The sequence below is a fragment of the Zingiber officinale genome, unplaced genomic scaffold, assembly GCF_018446385.1.
Source record: "Zingiber officinale cultivar Zhangliang unplaced genomic scaffold, Zo_v1.1 ctg112, whole genome shotgun sequence".
NCBI classification, from domain to species: Eukaryota; Viridiplantae; Streptophyta; class Magnoliopsida; order Zingiberales; family Zingiberaceae; genus Zingiber; species Zingiber officinale.
The window spans coordinates 112,606-130,787 of record NW_024589814.1 but is presented as its reverse complement, the minus strand read 5'-3'; the positions used below and the strand labels follow the sequence as shown (position 1 = coordinate 130,787).

Here is an 18,182-nt window from a genome sequence, read left to right as displayed (position 1 = left end):
TACCCGGTAAGCTTTTGCTGACACTTGCTTTAATTTACGAAATTAACGTTTCTTGCGGCACCGAGCGTGACGCTCTAAAGAGAAATCGACGGCATGCGGTGAGCGTGCGGGCCACCGAATGAACGGCATAAAGCTTACCTTATCAGCCGGTTCTCCAGAAGGTGCACTCAGGCACACAGTGCATCTACATGGGTGGCAAGTGACCGGCCGGGGAAGGAAGGTCCGCTCGAGGAGGATCGGCCTAGCAGAGGAGAGCAAAGGTGGGAATTCTCATTACGCCCGCCCAATTCGCGGTGCCGACCCTCACCAAAGCCCCTCGGCCAGAATCGAGAAAGGCTGCAGACCATTTCTTAACCATAGCGGCAGCCATGTACAGCTCACTTTCCATCCCGGCCGAGGCGACTGGCTCAGTACGAGCCACTCGATCGCCAGCATTCCTCGGGCCACCCGGACCCCTCCCCACGGCCGCGGCTCACCCCACCATTCGCGATCTTCAGGACTTCGCGCGCAGACTGTGGGCATCCGAGTGTGCTGTATAGCGGCGTAATCGAGACGTACGGCGTAAATCGTACGTCTTCTCTTTCTAGTTCTTGAAACGGTGAAACAAGGACAACGGTTGCGCTCGCCTGTGTGAAGAACTGGGCGAGGCTCGCTATGGGCCACGGAACGCTGCTCGTGGGAGGCGCATCTGGCACGCGCTCGTCGCCACAAGGTGCGCGGCTATTGTTTTTTTTTTTTTTTTTGTGTTGCTGCAAAATCCTTCCTCGCCGGCTCACCCCACAACACTCTGCAGAGTCAGTGGGCAAGAGATAGGCCTTACCTCGGTAAAGCAGCATGACGAGATAAAAAGGCACCAATGCAAGTGTGGCAGGGTGGTCGGCCTCCGAGACCTCCTACTCTCTCAGAGTAGCTCAGGAACTGAGACCGGTGCCAAACCGTGACGTGACCCGCTGCAGCAGGTCCTAGGCGGCCGGTCGTGTCGGAGCAAGTCGCTGACCGACCAAGATAACTCACGGCCCACCACTCGGAAGACACCCTCTCCGATCCTGGCGCGAGGCCCTGGGTCAAGATAAAAGGCGCCGCGGCCGGGCATTTGAAAGCGGGAGAAGGCCTTTACCGGAGAAGATCGAGCGTCGAATGAGGCCCATCACAAGCTCCCAGCGACCTTGAAGAATACCAGATGCTTGCGGTAAGTGAGGGCGCGCTCTGGCCTCGCAAGCAATAGACCCGCGTCACATGCCCGAGAGTTCTGAGAAATTTTTTGGAGATTAACTGGTGTACTACTGACTTCCTTCGACTTACTACTGTCTATTTACGTCTCGTCGGGTCAAGGGCCTTGGGATCCTTAGGTCCACCAAGTCCATTCCACAAGATCGAGGACTGTCGGGGTGGAGCTTGAGGCATTAGGACCTCTCACTACACCATGAGTAATTCTTGTAATTTTATGCATGGTGAACGACTTCGTCAGTATAGGCCACCCTACCTAGGGTTTTAATTTAATGAAATCCTTTAGTGTATTGTTTCTTCTCTTGTCACTACTTGTCCTCGTGTCACTTTGGAGAATGTTGAGTATTTTCTCCATCGCCTTGCTCAGTGTGTTCTTGTATTATTATTGCTTGAGAATCGCAAGTTACGACGATCAACCTCTCGATGTTGACTCCTGCTCGACCTTGGACCACCCCGCTCGGATTATTTATAGGGCATACAGGTACTCTCTCGATTTTAACAGCACGCTGGCATTGAAGTCAGCCTATTTTATGATACCGTCCTTGATCTTTACAGCGGACGTGCTCGCCTGATATTTTATCCACGCCCGTGCGGTGCTCGGCTCGATCTTTATCATACAGTCCAGCTCAGGAGGGTTTATAGCGGCGGCGTGCGTTCTTGATCTTAACGCCTTCGCCTGGGCTGGAGGGGTTTATGCGCAGCATCGTCTCTTAACTAATTGCTAAATCGTCTACTCGTGAGGGTTTATAAACTCGTCTTCTTTGATCTTTAGGCCATCTTGCTCTCGGTCTTCCTGGCTGCCCACTTGGGAGGGTTATACAGCGCTCTTGTCTAACGACGAGACTTTGGCTTCGCTTCGGAGGGTTTTACTGGCCTTTGTAGCGGATGCTCGATCGATTGCTGCTTCTTTGCGAGGGTTTTAATAGGCAGTGCTCGGGCTTGATCTGCTTGACTGTCAGGTCTCTCCGGATCTTACCAGTGAGGGTTTACTGGGAGCCCTACCGCCTGCTCTTGATCTTTAACGGACCTTGCTCACGCCTCTTGCCCCGAGGTTTATAGATCTCGTCTTCGATCTTTAACGTCGTGGTGGGCCTTCTCGGAGGGTCTGAGGACGTGAGGATGTGCCGTGCCCCTTGATCTCATGACGATGTTGCCCATGTCGCTATACATAGCTTTTAGCGATATTTATAGCCAGCTGCCTTGCGGTACTACACGTCCGCCCACCGAAGGCTCATTTTATCCCACGCCTCTCCCCATCGCCCGGATAATGCCTTCAGCCTGCCTGCGGCTCAGGATGCACTGCCTTCGAGTCAGTATTTTCGCTCGATATATACCTCGTCCGACGACGCACCAGCACGGGCCCGATCGATTCTTGGCGAGCTTGCTCACCCATTACCCACTCCCCGAATCCAGCAATGCCCGTGCGTGTTCGAACTGGACGCTCGTCGATCTAAATCAAATGTAATCTCGCTCACAAGTCTTACTGAAAGTAACCACAAACCCTCCAGCTGATCGGCTCTGGGCCTTCGATCAAGATGATAATGCCTTATATTCGCCTCCTTTTGACTTTTCGATCTACTGCGTTTCAAGTATTTAGGAAAATGAAATACAGGGTGATTCTGGGTGATTCTGATGATCCATCTTTCACCCCGCCGTAAGGAGGTGCCGCTTCGCACATACGGCTGTCTTCCTACGTCTCATGTCCTCGTCCTCCAGGATCCTGAGATTTTCGATGATTTTCAAGCGGCACTGACACCGACGTGGCGCTCGACCGGCCGGACGGCTCGACTTTCTTCGACAGATCGCCGACTTGAACGATCCGCGATCGTTGCGCTCATCAACGGTTGGTTGACACGTTTGCTGCTCCCGTCACGGTTCAGACTTCGACGACCTTTGCCTGCTCCTCTCTTGCGCAGTCGACTCCATGTTTCTTCGTCGGTTTTCTTAGTTGCCATACGGCCACGACTCAACACCGCCGCAGGCGCGATCGGTGATTTAGTTGTAGACCTCAGCGCGTATACCGACGGAAAACACAGGATCTGTGCCCCTTTTGGTCGCTGATAGCAGCAGGCGGTTCTCGTGTCGCGGCCCTCCCAACGGGTCCGAGCCGAGCCCGAGAGTGAGTAGCAGAAGAATCCATTCGACTTGTCAATATGGGCCGCCTTCTCGAGATAAGCTACTGCGTGAAATGCGTCAATTAAATGCTTTTGCACCACGATCCTCAACATCTTCACAGGAGTGGCCTGTACACACGGCGAGGGATGCAATCGAGCAAGCGGACAAAGCGATTGCTGCTACGGCCAGGAGATGAATTTTTAACCATTTGCTCGTGATGCTGCGGCCGGCTCGACCACGCTAGATAGTTAATGCCGGCTAGTAAAATTTCTTCGACGCTTAACGGCCCAATGGACTCATATATCCGTTCCCCACCAGCGATCGAGAAGGAGATGGTTGATGCCTTTCTCTCTGCGCCGGCCGGTGGGAGAAGTTGATACTTGTACATGAAGGTATGAGATGAATGAGGATACGGGTATGCGGCGAAGCTCATTCGGCCCAAAGTATCCATGAGGATCTTTCTTACTCCGACGACCGCCTTCGCGTGATCCTCGAGGACCGGGTCTTCAGAAGCAGGTCATCTCCGTCGTGTAACTGGCTCTTGTAAAACGATCTCCGATTCCCACGAGTAAGAACGTAACTTTTCTTCGGGTTCTGGTGTCATCTGTGGAAACGGAGGAATTTATAATGGGTGTCCCACCACTGGAAAGAGCCTGCATGGAGCATCCATGGTCGGCATGCGATATACCACCGGTTTTTGGCACATTGGTTCATGGCGCTTGAATCATGCGCGTATAACGACACTCCGCTAACCTTTCGGTTCTCCGGCTGGGGATCTCCACTTCCAATAAGCACTCTCTTGAAAGTAGCTTTGAGTTTTGAAGGCCTGAGGTTTAGAGAGTTTAAGCCTAACAGCGGCAACAGGAAAGGTACGAAACGAGAGTGACACCGACACGGGTGCGTCGCATCAACGCTGAGCGCCACTGCCTGGCCTCAGCCTTATGACATCTTTTAGAGGTGCGTCTTTTCTTTTCTCTCGGTGAGATGCGCATATCGGCAGGAGTCGAGGAAGACCCGACACACATATATCCTCCACGGGCTTACGCTCAGCCTCCTCTTCAAATGTACTTGAAAAATCGTGACGGACGGTTGGGCTTTAATCGCCGCGTGGCTGGTCGCTGTCGGTCGCTCAGATCCTCGCGTCCGCGGCTCACGCTTTCCCGATCAGGCGCGTCGCTTTCGATTAATAACCCCTCACGAACGATGATTCAGAAAGAAATCAATCAAGAAAATATCGGTATGCTAAGCTAGAGCTGCGCCCTACCGGGCTTGTGGCAGCCGGTGAGGTCTTCGAAATATGGCTTTTAAAAGGTTGCGGTTCACACACTCCGCACTGATCAAGTGGCGGCTCAATGATTACATGATATTATAAAGTGACTCACCCCGAGTCGGCTCTGCCAGTATAAGGCAAGGATATGTTTCAACTCTTGATGCACGGTGCTTAGCTCTCCGTTCACACTCCTGAACTTAAGTGCGGAGATCTCAAGAATCCTCCTGGCCGACTAGTCTGATGAGATGGAGCCATGCAGAGGTCCGGTCGACGTTGACTTTGTGTTTAGGAGCAGTGCGCATGAGAGCTTTCTGGCCTTCGGCTCGGCCTCCCCCTATCTCGACGAACGCCGTGGTTTAGCTGACTCGTATATAGGTTCGGAAGGTTTCTTCCGTATCCAAAAGATCCCAAGCCCATAGACGGATTGATAAGTTACATCAGCTAAACTTCAGTTCGCGCCTTGAAAACCTTGCTCGTAAGCGGCCTGATAGGTGGCTTGTTTCTTCTTCAACGCACGATCACGCCAGATAAATACGTCAGGTGCGTAGGCTTACTTTTTCTTCGGTCTTCAAGGCGGCGACGATATCCCAAGCGTGGTACGAGGTGGTTAGCGCCGTACACTGACTGGCGCGCTGGATCTGTGATCTGTCAAGCATCCGGAGGATAAACCCTTAGGCGGCGCTTGCTTAAATCTCGAAGTCGCACCTCGGGACGCTCCACATGCTGCCGGCACTCAGTCACTCTGTGACACCAGTGACCTGACTCTGCCTTCAACGAAGTTTTCTACTTTCAAGGATAATAATGGCGGCATACGTTCCATTGAAGTCCCTTTCTCTCGACTTCGGCCGTCATGCGTGGGCCAACTTCTCATGCAACCTCAACTTCTGTAGCATAGTACAGTATCGCAGGTCGATCGAAACAAGGACATCGTGATTTTCATACTACGCATTGGAATCGCCTTTTCCTTCTTTCGCTCTTCGCGGATCGAGGCGATAAAGTCATGACGTGCCCGTCGGATCGGATGGATCTGACTACCTCTTAGTAAATTATGCGGCGGTGAGGTTTCGTTATGTACATGTTGCAATTCGGAGCCTTGGCGGAATAGAGAACTTTCGCGATCGTCTCTATAATCTTATCATACCCGTGCTAGTTCATGATCTCGCGCTCTCTACTTGTTCCTCCAGGAACTTTATCTTCTCGATAAGGTTCGAATCCTTCGGACGATGTAGTAACAAAATAGCGAGGGATCCTAAAACGACACGAGGAGAGTGACCACGCGGAAGTTAAGCGTCTGGTCACTGGTCTCTGACGCCTTTCCGTTGTCACTCGTTCCAATATTGAACAGTATATCCGTTACCAGTCGTGCCCATCTCGATCAAGCTAGCGTCGCGGCGGAGCTAGCCTAGCAGCGAACGCCCTTCTTCACGCTCAATGATGTTGGTAGAAACTACTGTAGTCAGCGCGAATATCATGTAAATCTTCTACTAGCACATGATTGAAATCCGAATGACGACAGCCGTCCGCATCCGAGTTCCTCTTCACCTATGCTCCTGCCCATTCACGCGTCTGCCAGCCTTGCGATTATTGATCTTTCTCGGCCACTTCCGGCTCGGCCGATCGTTGACGGTTGTATCTGATCTTGTATATGCTATTTTCCTCTTCCGAGCTGGGTTCTCGGACGCCCCGATTGCGGCATGACTTCCAGGGATCGCCGATCGGGACGATGGCTGTCGTGGCTCGTCGCCTACCTTGTCCGGCTTTGCACGGACCAGAATACGGAGGCGGCAATCCGTCGAGTTTTTTCACACAGGCTGAAAGGCTTTCCACCTCCTTGTGTTGTGTGAGCGGCACCACTTGACATCCGCTGGAATCGCTTGAGAATGGCGGTCATTCTCGGCTAAGAAGTGCCCGCCAACCACATGCTGCCAGAACGTGCGCGATGGACTTCTAGGATATTCCTTGCTATGACCCTGCTTTTCCTGTGCCTTCCGTCGTGGTCAAGTGGCTGACTTTTAGCTGCCCGATTGGTATTGCCGAATGCGTTCCATCGGGCCCCTCGTGAATGACGATAAATCAAGATCGGCGTCCAACAAATCCACGGATGAACATCGAGATCCCTAAGGAAAATTACACAAAAAGTTTCCTCGTAATGCCGCATCCGCCGTGAAGGCCGTTTCAACAACGTCGATTCGGAATAGTCGATGGCGGATCGCCCTCCAAAGATCCTACAGGTCAATTGCCGCCACTTGGTGGAGGATCATTTGGCGAAGGCCGGAATTATGATCCGTACACCCTCCAAAATCGATCCGTATCTGGTAGAGCTAACTCCAAGGATCATCGTCCAACGCAGGAGCTTGAGTTTTTCCGAGAGTTAAGGAAAACTTACACTTTACATCCTACAGCACCCGTTGTATGGCTTGCGGATGATCGTCCATAGTGCGCCAGGAGGGCTGACCTCGTCTAACCTCCGAATTCTTCCGCGGGAGGGTGCAAACCGCGAGCTTTTCCCTCCTCCCGCGCCGCCTGGTCCCGATCGCCTGGCATTTCATGACGTAGAAGATGTTGCTGGTATCTCGGGCACTTGGTTTGGGACTGCTTTTACTTGGGACTTGGGGCAAACAAGGCCCGATGGCGGAACGCACGCTGGCAGCGGTGGTTGGAGCTTCGTGCTTCAGTCGCTCATGCATCTGCACGGAGCGGCCCACAGGCTCGTCGAACGGTAGTTCCTGTGGTCGTATCCGGCAGACGGAGGCGTTCCGCGGATGAGATCACGGCGCACTGTCCCGTCATACACGCTGGACAGTCAGAGGCTGACCTAGCGTGCCCCAATGCTCGCCCAAGCGTGGCGTTCTATCCCGAGGCGACGGCACTAGTGTCGAGTCTCCGGCGCCTCGGCAGCGAGACGGCCGCCGGCCGTCGTCGGTAAATCACGGTGGCTGTCTCGAAGATGCATCCTCTCACGGTGAAACCCGAGGTTCTTATATACGCCAAGTTCATGCTGCTGCATCAAGTGCATAAGGTCCTCCGTCTCTTTCCTAGGTACGCCAATGTCGTAGTTTACCGAATTCTATCGCTACAAATGAGCATACCGACGGACAAATAATCCCTGCGTACAAGTGTCCCACGTCCTTTCCTAGGCACGCTACCGTCGTGAAAGTTTACCACCCATATCGCCATACCAAAGGATCACGGGCTGCCAGTAATCCCCCGTCACAAGATTCGAGTACGGCACACGTGAAACCTGCTGTGGTGTCAAAGAAAGAAATCCTCCGCCTTCCTCCAAACTTCAGAATCAGCGTCCGGATTTGACGATACCTAAACATCCAATCCGATATCCGTGATGGTTTACTCAGAAGCATGGAGACTAACAGGTTTAATGATCGCAGTTGTAAACTCGGTCCATGACCTTTGCTCGGGTCGAACCCCGTGATGGTGCCTCCTAACTATAAGTGCGAGCCACGGACTCCTCAGTAGGATTCCATCTTGTTAATCAGGCCGGCCGTCTCGTGGCCGTCAATCGTCATTCACGGGCTCTCACTGTCCTCTGGTGTGCGTCCAGACTTCCATCAGGCTTTTGCGAAGGGCCCCTCACCTGACTACCGGATCAAAATCAAACTTACTTCAATGGTTTGCAATCTTATTTTGTTAAGTGTGACCGTTCTTTCAACCTTTTGGGCCTTTTTTCAAATTTTCCTCCGGGAATTGAGATAATCTCTCCCTCTTCTTGCATATCATACATATCAATTTTGCTTTTCCATAGTCAAAAATAGTTTTTGCTCCTTGTCCTGTGATGTTCTCAGAAGGCTTGCAGATTTCTATCTTGCTTCTCTTCTTCTGAGGTAAAAGTTTGAATAACATAAGACTATCAATAGGAGTATCCCTGTAATCATAGCAACTTCGATCACATCCTCTCCTAGTTCTTGTTCTAGAAACAACTGGTTCAGAATGAGGATCCACTACAGGGTCGCTTGATTTAACAAGATGCCCAATTTTTCTATTATTCTAAGTAATTCTTTCACCCTTTCATTAATAATACAATTAGAGCATTCACTGTCACTTGGGCATCTATCTGGCTTCTATCATGTACCGATGATGTCTCTAATGGATGTGTTATATCATCGAGGTAAGGGAAATTTTCTACCAATGTAGGGACTAGTTCAGTAATAACCTATCAAATTTGAAATAATAATTTAGAAACTGCAAATGAAAGTTATTTGATAGTCTTTGATATTTACCTCTTTATGTGAGAATTGGTCTAACAAGTGCTCACCTTATTAATATGTGAAGGAGTAAACCTCTACTTATTTATTCGTGCACCTTCAGTATTATATGCTTTCTAGATTGGGACATGTTTCAAAAACCATGTCTGCTTCATTATAAGAAATCTTACATACATAACAATGTCCATATATAAAATCACAAAAACTTACAGCTAAAAGACTTCCCTTTAGGTATGGAATTGAAGTGTTCATTTGGTATTCCTGACTTGATGAAAAAAAGACCTCCGTCGGTAGGTAGGGAGCAAAAAATTGTTGAATCGCTTCAATCCAATTGAATCTACCTAGATTTTTAAAATCATCTACAATATCTACAAGACCTAATGGAACCTTATATGTATTAGAAGAAAATAACACACAAATAAATATATGCAAAATGTATATTTTACAAAATACTAAAGCATCATCATCTACTTCAACTCTATGAAAATAGACTTTAAGCAACTCCTCAGTTCTTGATTAGTAGGTTCTTTTTTATTAGACAAGTGAGCGAGAAAGAGGTTACTCAATGCATTAGTTTAGTTCATAGAAATGGAAGTATCTCTATCTGAAATATCGAGCAATTTAGATATATCTCTTCTAGTGAAAGCAACTGGGACACCTGAAAAATTAAAATGATTAGTTTTCTATTATGTGCTTCTAACTTTCAAAACTAGAAAATGTACCTATAAATATAAAGGTTTGAGATGCTGAATCCCAACTCTGAAATATATTCACTAGTAGATCACGAATTTGCTGAATATCTTGTACGTCCAAAAAAAAATAGTAAAAGGGAACTTTTTAATGATCGCTTTGTGTCGATCATGGTTTAAAATTTTGACCCGTGCCGAGGTTTCGGTCTCAGGCCGGAACGATACGGTTTCGGTATCGTATCGTGCCGTGCCGATATAGTTTCGGTATTTTTTATTTATCTATAATAATGATAAGATAAATATGATTATTGTGTATATAAAAATAAGTTGTATATTGATTTATTATAAGTTCTCAATTATTGAATAATTTAATATTGTTAGAAAAAATAATTAAAAATAATTTTATTTAAATAGAATTGATATATCAATAATTCAAATTAAAATGGAAGTATCTATAATAATAATAATAATAATAATAATAATAATAATAATAATAATTAATACAAGATATTATTTTATATTAATAATAATTATATAAATTAACTATTTATTCATTTAATTAATTATTAATTAAATAATATATATTTTAAATAGTAAAAAATATCAAGTAATTTTTTTTAAAAAAATTAAAAAAAATCAGAATATAAATATAATTTATTAGAATTTTTTTAATTTTTTTAGAATTTTTTTACATTTTTTAAAAAATTTAAATGAAATTAAAAATAATAAAAATATAAATAAGAATTATTATATATTTTTTAAAATTTTTAAATGAAATTTAAAATATTATTTTTTCAGTATATTAATTAATAAAATTTATTTAATTTATTTTAATTTTAAATATATTTTTTATATATTTTATTAGGATAATTTAACTAGGTTTATAAAAACCTTTTCGAAATATCACACATGCTCTACCCATCCTCCTTAGGAATTGTTTAAATTAATAAAATAAAATAAATAATTATTAAAAACAGAAAAAAAAAGCGCAGTAGCGTACGCGAGATCGCGCCCGCCCGCGATCGATCTCGCGGGGGCGTCCGGCGAAGCTGGAAGCGTCGCTGGACGCCTCCGGCGGCACCGAAAGCGTCCGGCGACCCTGCCGAACGCTTTCGGCGCCGCAGCAGAAACGCCTCTGGTGCCGAAGGCGTCGCCGATGCCGCCGGAGGCGTCCCGCGACGCCTCCGGCGCCGACGGAGGCGTCCCGCGTCTCCTCCGGCGCCGCCAAGACGGGGACGCCTCCCGTGCCGGTTTCGGCCGTCCGGAGGAACGGTAAAAACCGTCCGTGCCGGGCGGCACGGAACGACACTTCAAACAATGGTGTCGATCATGTAAACGAATAGACACATAATCTTGTCCTTTCATTGTGGGATGGTAAAAAAAAAACCTATTAAAGTGACCTAAAATATTGATCCATTGGAGTTTATGACTAATATCAACTGATAACTAGAATTATTCAAAATATTTATTATTAACATGAATAAACAAATATACATATTCACAAATAATGGTTCTAACACTATCTTTTGACTTTTTTGTCTTTATCAATATGTTGGGTTGGTGTTAGTTTTCTTATTGCAGTACCAATGTTGATTTTTCAGACAGACATTGAACCACGTTGATCACTTCTCTATTTTTTAAAATTGGGTGGTGCTGGTTTTCAAAAACTAATATCGACGTCCCCATTTTTGAAAACCAGCACCATCATGTTCAAAATAGTCTAGGATTTGCTTTCAAGGTGGTGGTGTGTTTCAAAATCAAGTATCAAAGTGATCTCGTTGTGATTTTTAAACATATTCTTAGAAACTACGATGGGTAAAAGATAAACACTGAACATACTTTTGCAACACCTTCTTACGCCATTCTGAAACACTGGTACAAAAAGGAGAGGAGGGAAATGACCAGTATAGTTTCGACAAAAACCCTACTCACTTGCCACGAGCTGAGAGTTGAATAAAATGACCTGTCTATGGTCGGAACCGGGGGAAGAGAGGAGCGGAACAGAGGCGAAGAAAGAGGTGAGTGAAGGAAGAGAAAGAGCAAAAATAGGCTCGCACGAAGGAAGAGGGGGGATTAAAAAAATTGGGTTTTGGCCGCGTCAGGTGCCCACGTCGGATGTCGTCCATGGTCGCTCACATAAGGGTGTGCATGATGTCAAAATTATATATATATATATATTCCCTAATAAAGCTTGGTGTGTATCACATTATTGTTGGTAAAACCCTGATTGTCATCTCTAATTTGGTGTGCCCATGTGGTTTTGGATTCATGGTGACAAGTGTGATACCCAAGCAACAATATCTTGTGATTTGTGCAGGTCAAGTTGCAAAGTGGTCCAGTAATCTACAGCTTCTGACTCCAAAAATCATGTTTGTTATTATAGGCAAAGAATATACCAAGTATTAAAGTGGGATCTATGAGTAGCACCCACTTACTGGCTAGTGTTCCTTTTGGGGTGAATAACCATGTAGTTTCAGGCTTGGGTTACGATTGTTTGATAGTAATTATTGTTATGTTTTTTGAGATTTTGAGAATCCTAAAATGCTTATATTGTATTAACAGATCAAGAAATTGGATCCGACTACCAGAAAGGTCACAACATTAGCTGGTACTGGAAATGCTGGGTTTAAGGATGGTCCACCTCAATTGGCTCAAGTATGGTATCTTTGTGCTTTAGTATAATCAGACTTATATGACTGTGTTAAATATTTCTGTTAAAATTAAGATGTTAAAAAAATTGATGTTTTGACAATAAACTAGTAGTCAGATAAGAAGACAGATTCTAGAACCTGTTTGATTGGTCTCACAGCTTATTTATAGAAAGCAGTTTTCATATTTCTATAACAAAAGCCAGAAATAATTTTGATTTTTTTAAGCTGAGTGAAAGTCGACTTAGAAATGTCATTTCAAGATTGATCTGTTTGGATCTGGTACTCTCCATACCCTTCACTATTTGCTTCCACTTTTTTGGGTTATCAACACTTCAATGTTTCTTGACTACCATTACTATTTTTGATTATTAATAAGTTATAAATAAATATATAAGAGTGTAAATGGCTGTTACATAGGACTGTCATTGTTTAGGATTTCTTGTAATTGATTTATGAATATAATGAGGAACATGATTGTCATCTCTGCTTAGGAATTCTGGTAATTGATTTATGAATATGATGAGTAACAGAGATATATGCAAAAGATTGAAGAAAGGTTATCATCTTCTCCATGATAGCTTTCATTGTTGTCTCTATAGTTGATCACATGGACTTCTCCGTAGTGTCTTTTCCCACCGTCTTCACACTCATTGTTTGTCATCTTCTTCAAAGCAAGTAGAGTTGCCATCTTCAAAGTCATTGCACATCATGTGGTGAATGCCTATGATTTTGGGAAAATCCCACTGCGGTAAGATATTATTTCTAGCTGCATCAAGAGTTTGGTTCAGTATGACCCTAAGTCACTGTATAATGAAAAGAGAGGGATAGATATGATCACTTTAAGGGGATCAACTTCAAATGCCTAAGACTATTATTTTAGTAGTTTGACTAATCTAGACATCAAAGGGGGGCATCTCTTGTGTTCTATAGAAAATAAAGAAATAACTTACTCTAGAGAAAATAAAGGAACTAATTCTCACTGGATAGGCAACTGAAATTTATCCCTTTGAACATATATTTCCACTTCATAATTATCTTTCCCTCAAGGTCGAGCAGCAATAAATTACAAAAGGTTTTTATGAATAGTTTTTTATTTCCACATGTTTCTAAATCTTGTAGTGGATTTCTTCAGATTTCCATTGAACAGAATCAAGGCAATAGTGAACCTTGCACTGAATCGAGCATATTAAGGTATCCTTTAGATTGAGTGAGGGCAGACAAACAACTTGTGTCCTGTCTTTGTTTGAGCTGAGACAAGTGGGTCAAGACGTCTGCATCGAGTGATCATAAGAGAATGCCTTGTGTTGAGGCTCCATTGACCTGAGACAGACACGCAACCTGAGTGAGGACAGGAAAACACTTCCCACCCAAGTCTTCATTGAATGGAGATGGGCTGTTGAGATTTCCTCCGGGTGGAGTAGGCAGAGAAAATCTTTCCATAAGCCTTCATTAAGCAATCAAGGGTGTGTTGGGACTTCGATATTTGTAATGGCAAAGCAATACTCTGTGGCAAGTCTTCCTCTAGTGAATGTTCACATAGTGATGTCATTCTGAGGGAAATAATTGAGGCCACGAACCAGGATAATTGAGGTCACCCTTGATGGATTGTGGCAATCATAAAGTTTAAACACCAAGGAAAATGTTACATTAAATATGTACTCACATGAGGAGGATATGAGGTGAGATAATGGATTTGACACAGGAGTATTACTAGTGCTTGCCTATGTTGGAAATGGTAGTTGCTGGTTTTGCAAAAGATTGCAATTGTGGAATGGACAAAAAAGCTTGCAGTTAGGTTTTAGTGCAAAACATAGTGAGATTGTCACATTATTGCAATAAATGGCTTCTTCTAACAGCACTAATAAATGGCTCCTTCTGTGGTCATTAAAATTTTTACTAATTTTTCTTCATTTCCCCCCTAACTAAGCCTTCTTAAAAATATTATTTTAACTTGCTATTTAGATTGCTTGATTTTGGCATCCAACTTAATCTGGTTGGAAGCCTCTTGTATGTTGGTCAAATTTCTTTTTTTCATATCAAGTTAAGACAATGCAGATTTTGTATAATAGTTTTTCTGAATACTAATTTTTAAATAAAATAAATATATAAATTAGGGAACTAAAAGGTTAATCATTAAGAGGAGAAATTGTGTTAAAAAATCATGATATTAGGTGATTTTTGACGTTACTGATGAAGATCATCTTGACGTGGACATAGTATGTTATGTCATAAAAGGCTGTGTTGATGGATCATGTGGGGCCAAAATACTACAGAAGTGAGGGGGCTGTGAAAGTTAGTGGTAGTGTTGTGATTATGAACTCGGAGGCTGATCAGTGTGGTGACAGCATTGCCAATGGAGCTGTGGCATAGAAAGTCAACAGCGGTGGAGAGTATGCTAACTATTAGGACACTAGGTCCCACCTTAAAAATGAAGCAGAAAGATAGGGATGATCCCTTGCAGTATTTTGACTTCCAAATCCCTTATGGATTTGATTTGTTGACCTAAAAGAGACCCACAATGTGATAATTTACAAGCATATATAGGGTGAATTGTCTATCCTGCGTCCATAGGGTTGACCGCTTCTAGGGGGTTGAACCTCCAAATGCCTCAAGGGTATACTTTTCAAATTTTCTTTAACTAAAAGAGATGAGTTGTTGAATCACTACCCTTTTTAGGGTCATATCAAATCCTTTCCCATCCCTGATTTTATTTGTTATCTGGTAAGTAGAAAACAAGCACTCATGGAGTTAGAGTAGCAACTTGATGTGCTTAGTGCTGTCTTTTGTAGATGGTATAAGGCATCATCAGCACTATAGTAAGTGACATCATCCTCTAGTGTTAGCAAAAGGTAAGTTTCACCTCTGCACTCAAAGTCCTAGTTGTCCATTGATTGGTTGTGCCTCAACCTCTTCTCCTTTGTTCAATTAGAATTAAATTAAGTTCATATTGCATTGCATTGTTAAGCACTCAAGCAATCGCAAATTAGTTTGCTTAAATGTTTGAGCATATCATCTTTTGCTGATATATATATAGAGAGATGATACACCTCATGCGTGACCGTGAGCAACATCTGACGTGGGCGATCTGACACAGGCAAAACTCAAGTTTTTTAATCCCTCTCTCATCTGCTTACAACAACTTATATCTCTTTCTTCTTAAATTAAAATAAAATTCTCTCTTCTCTCTCTTATGATTGCATGCAATAATCTTGCTATTGTAGCAGCTACTACAACTACACAGTAGCTGCCATAACGTTGTAGCAGATGTGTAGCAGCTACACCACCTTTAAAAACCAGCAACACAATAATTGTTGCATGCAATCATAGGAGAGAGAAGAGAATTTTATTTTAATTTACGAGGAAAGAGAGAAAAGTTGTTGCATGCAGATGATAAATTAAAATATTTGGCCACGTTAGATCGCCCACGTCGGATTTTGCTCACAGGTGCGTGGAAACTGTTTCAGGTCATCTTTTTGATCAACCTTGTTTAGGAACATGGTGATTTTTTAAAATCAAAGTAGTTCATCTTGTTGAGTTTTCATCATTATCATACTAGAAGAGCACACTAGCTTTGTTCAATTTGAAGATGCACAACTCTGTTTGTTCTTTGTGACAGTTTAGTTCACCTACATGTCTTGGACATATACCTCAACGTAGGTGTTTGATTCCAAGCCTCGCATCATATGTTGGGTAACCTAGCATGCCTCACATCACAACTCTACACTTTTTTCTTTGTGACAGTTTAGTTCACCTTCATGTCTTGGACATATACCTCAACGTAGGTGTTTGATTCCAAGCCTCGCATCATATGTTGGGTAACCTAGCATGCCTCACATCAGAAAATAATAATCACTCTCCATTGTCACTTCAGTTAAATGACAATCTCGTTAGTTAAATATATTGGATATGTTGCTCTTGGGTAACCTAGCATATCCTCGCATCAGAATGTTTTTCACTTCAGGCCAATCTAATGTTGGGTTTGTTTGATGCAGTTGAATTTTATGTTGGTCTGAAGTAACAAGAATCCTCTCTTGTTATCATTAAATTCAAATCTCTCATTAACTTCTCTCAGTTTTTTATCTGATATACTTGCCATGTAAATGCAGCTATCTGAACCTTCAGGAATTGTTGAAACAGGGCAAGGTAATTTTTTTCTTCTTTTTATTTGGATGAATCTCTTTAGTTTCTGCATTCAGTTAATCGAAGCACACAAACAAAAAGGACAGTCTGGTGTACGAAGCTCCTGCTAATACGGGGTTCGGGGAGGGTCTATTGTTTGCATTCTTACCCTGCTTTTGCAAGAGGCTGTTTCTGAGATTTAAACCCGTGACCTCAGTCACACAGCAATGCAGTTAATTGAAGCAAACTTAACTAAATATCATATATGAGATTTTTCTCTTGATGAGTTGGTAGAATTCTGTTGGGCAACCCTGTCTTTTACTTAGCTATAGTATGGCATAGCCCTAGTAACCTTCATTCTTCCAGCTATATTGTAATTTTTAAGTGGGAACAATATTTTTAATTAAATAAACCTAAAAACACTTTTGTTAGTGTATAGTATTTTTGTAAGATTTCCACACAATGCCCAATCATCTACCAAAATTACTGCTGCTAGTCCATATCAATTTTCTAAGATGTCCTCATCATGATATTGTAATGCTGGAAAATTTTCACCTTTCAATTTTGGAATTTTTTAGCAAAAGTATCAATAACTATAGTCTGTACTCCATTCTCACGAGCTCCTAAAGGATCTAGTTCTAGGGTTGTTTTATCTATTTAGGCTTCCTATTGAAGTATTGGATCTGCTTTGCACTCATCTGGTATTTAATTGTTAATATCACTAGTAAATTATCATTCTTCAGAAGTTCATTATCAAATTTTGCAGGAAAGCTACTTATTGCTGATACAAACAATAACTTTATAAGATATATAGATCTAAATGAGAAGGATCCTGTGGTGCATGCACTTGAGTTGAGAGGAGTCCAACCTCCCTCATCAAAGTCTAAATTACCAAAGCGCCTGAGAAGACGCCTGTCCGCAGACACAGATATTATCAAAATTGATGGTGGAACCTCAACGGAAGGAATCTTCAATCTATCAGTTTTAGTTCCTGAGGGTTACCATTTCTCTAAGGTTCTCTTGAACTCTAAGAATGGTGTTTCTTTTCTCCTATATATATTATAAAGTGGTTTTCAATTATTCATTCACTTAATTTGTTGTCATCTATACTTTTGCACACTTGTCCGTTGGATGCAAATGACCCTTGGTAAAGACGGGGCCTCAAAATGCTATAAATTCACAGAAACACTAACTTTACACTCAAAATATTCACCTTGGAGAAAAGGACAATTATGTTACTCCACTACTGGAGGTGCCAGGATGCAACTTATATAGTCTAGAAATTTACAATGTAAAGTTAAATACCTTATTTGAGATTTACAGCAGATATATGCAGCGCAAGAATGATTGTCCCAACAGAGGAATGTCTAGAATCATCACTTTTGCTGCATAAAATCCAATCTTTTTGTTATCTGGGATAATAAAATTTCTATAATCATGCTTTGGGACTTTGCTTCACACTAGAAATTATTTTCAGCATTTTACAGAACTGCGTAGGTAACTTTGCCAATTATCCAAATCACGGACCCAACTTTCAAAATGACCAAATCATATACCCAACTGTAGCAATCAATTAGGGTTTTTTTTTTTAAATAGACAGATTTTTTTAAAGACGTATTCATATTCTAAAAATCATTGCTCAATCGGACAAAACTGATTGATGGATCTAGAGAGCTTGGAATAATATGGAACCATATTTTATGTGTTCGTCTAATTCTCTTGATTATATTCGTGCACTCAAATATCAATTTGATACAATATATTAAGAGCAATGATAGAGTGTTTGACTAATGTAAGAACAATTTAGTGTTTAGACTAATGTGATGGATTATATGTATGATACAGATGTTGATAGTAGTGGCAAAGACGTGTTGAATTTTGTACCAGAACA

General features: G+C 43.0%; 1 protein-coding gene across 1 annotated transcript in view; it reads left to right on the top strand.

Moving 5' to 3' along the window:
- The window catches only part of LOC122035803 (protein SUPPRESSOR OF QUENCHING 1, chloroplastic-like), a gene marked incomplete at its 5' end in the record, with an annotated part of 64,540 nt that overhangs the window by 45,385 nt on the left and 973 nt on the right, over positions 1 to 18,182 (top strand). The window contains 3 exons of the mRNA XM_042594914.1: positions 12,084 to 12,176; positions 16,279 to 16,315; positions 17,058 to 17,305. Of these exons, the coding sequence (XP_042450848.1) occupies positions 12,084 to 12,176; positions 16,279 to 16,315; positions 17,058 to 17,305 (378 nt within the window). The remainder of the gene's footprint in view (positions 1 to 12,083; positions 12,177 to 16,278; positions 16,316 to 17,057; positions 17,306 to 18,182) is intronic.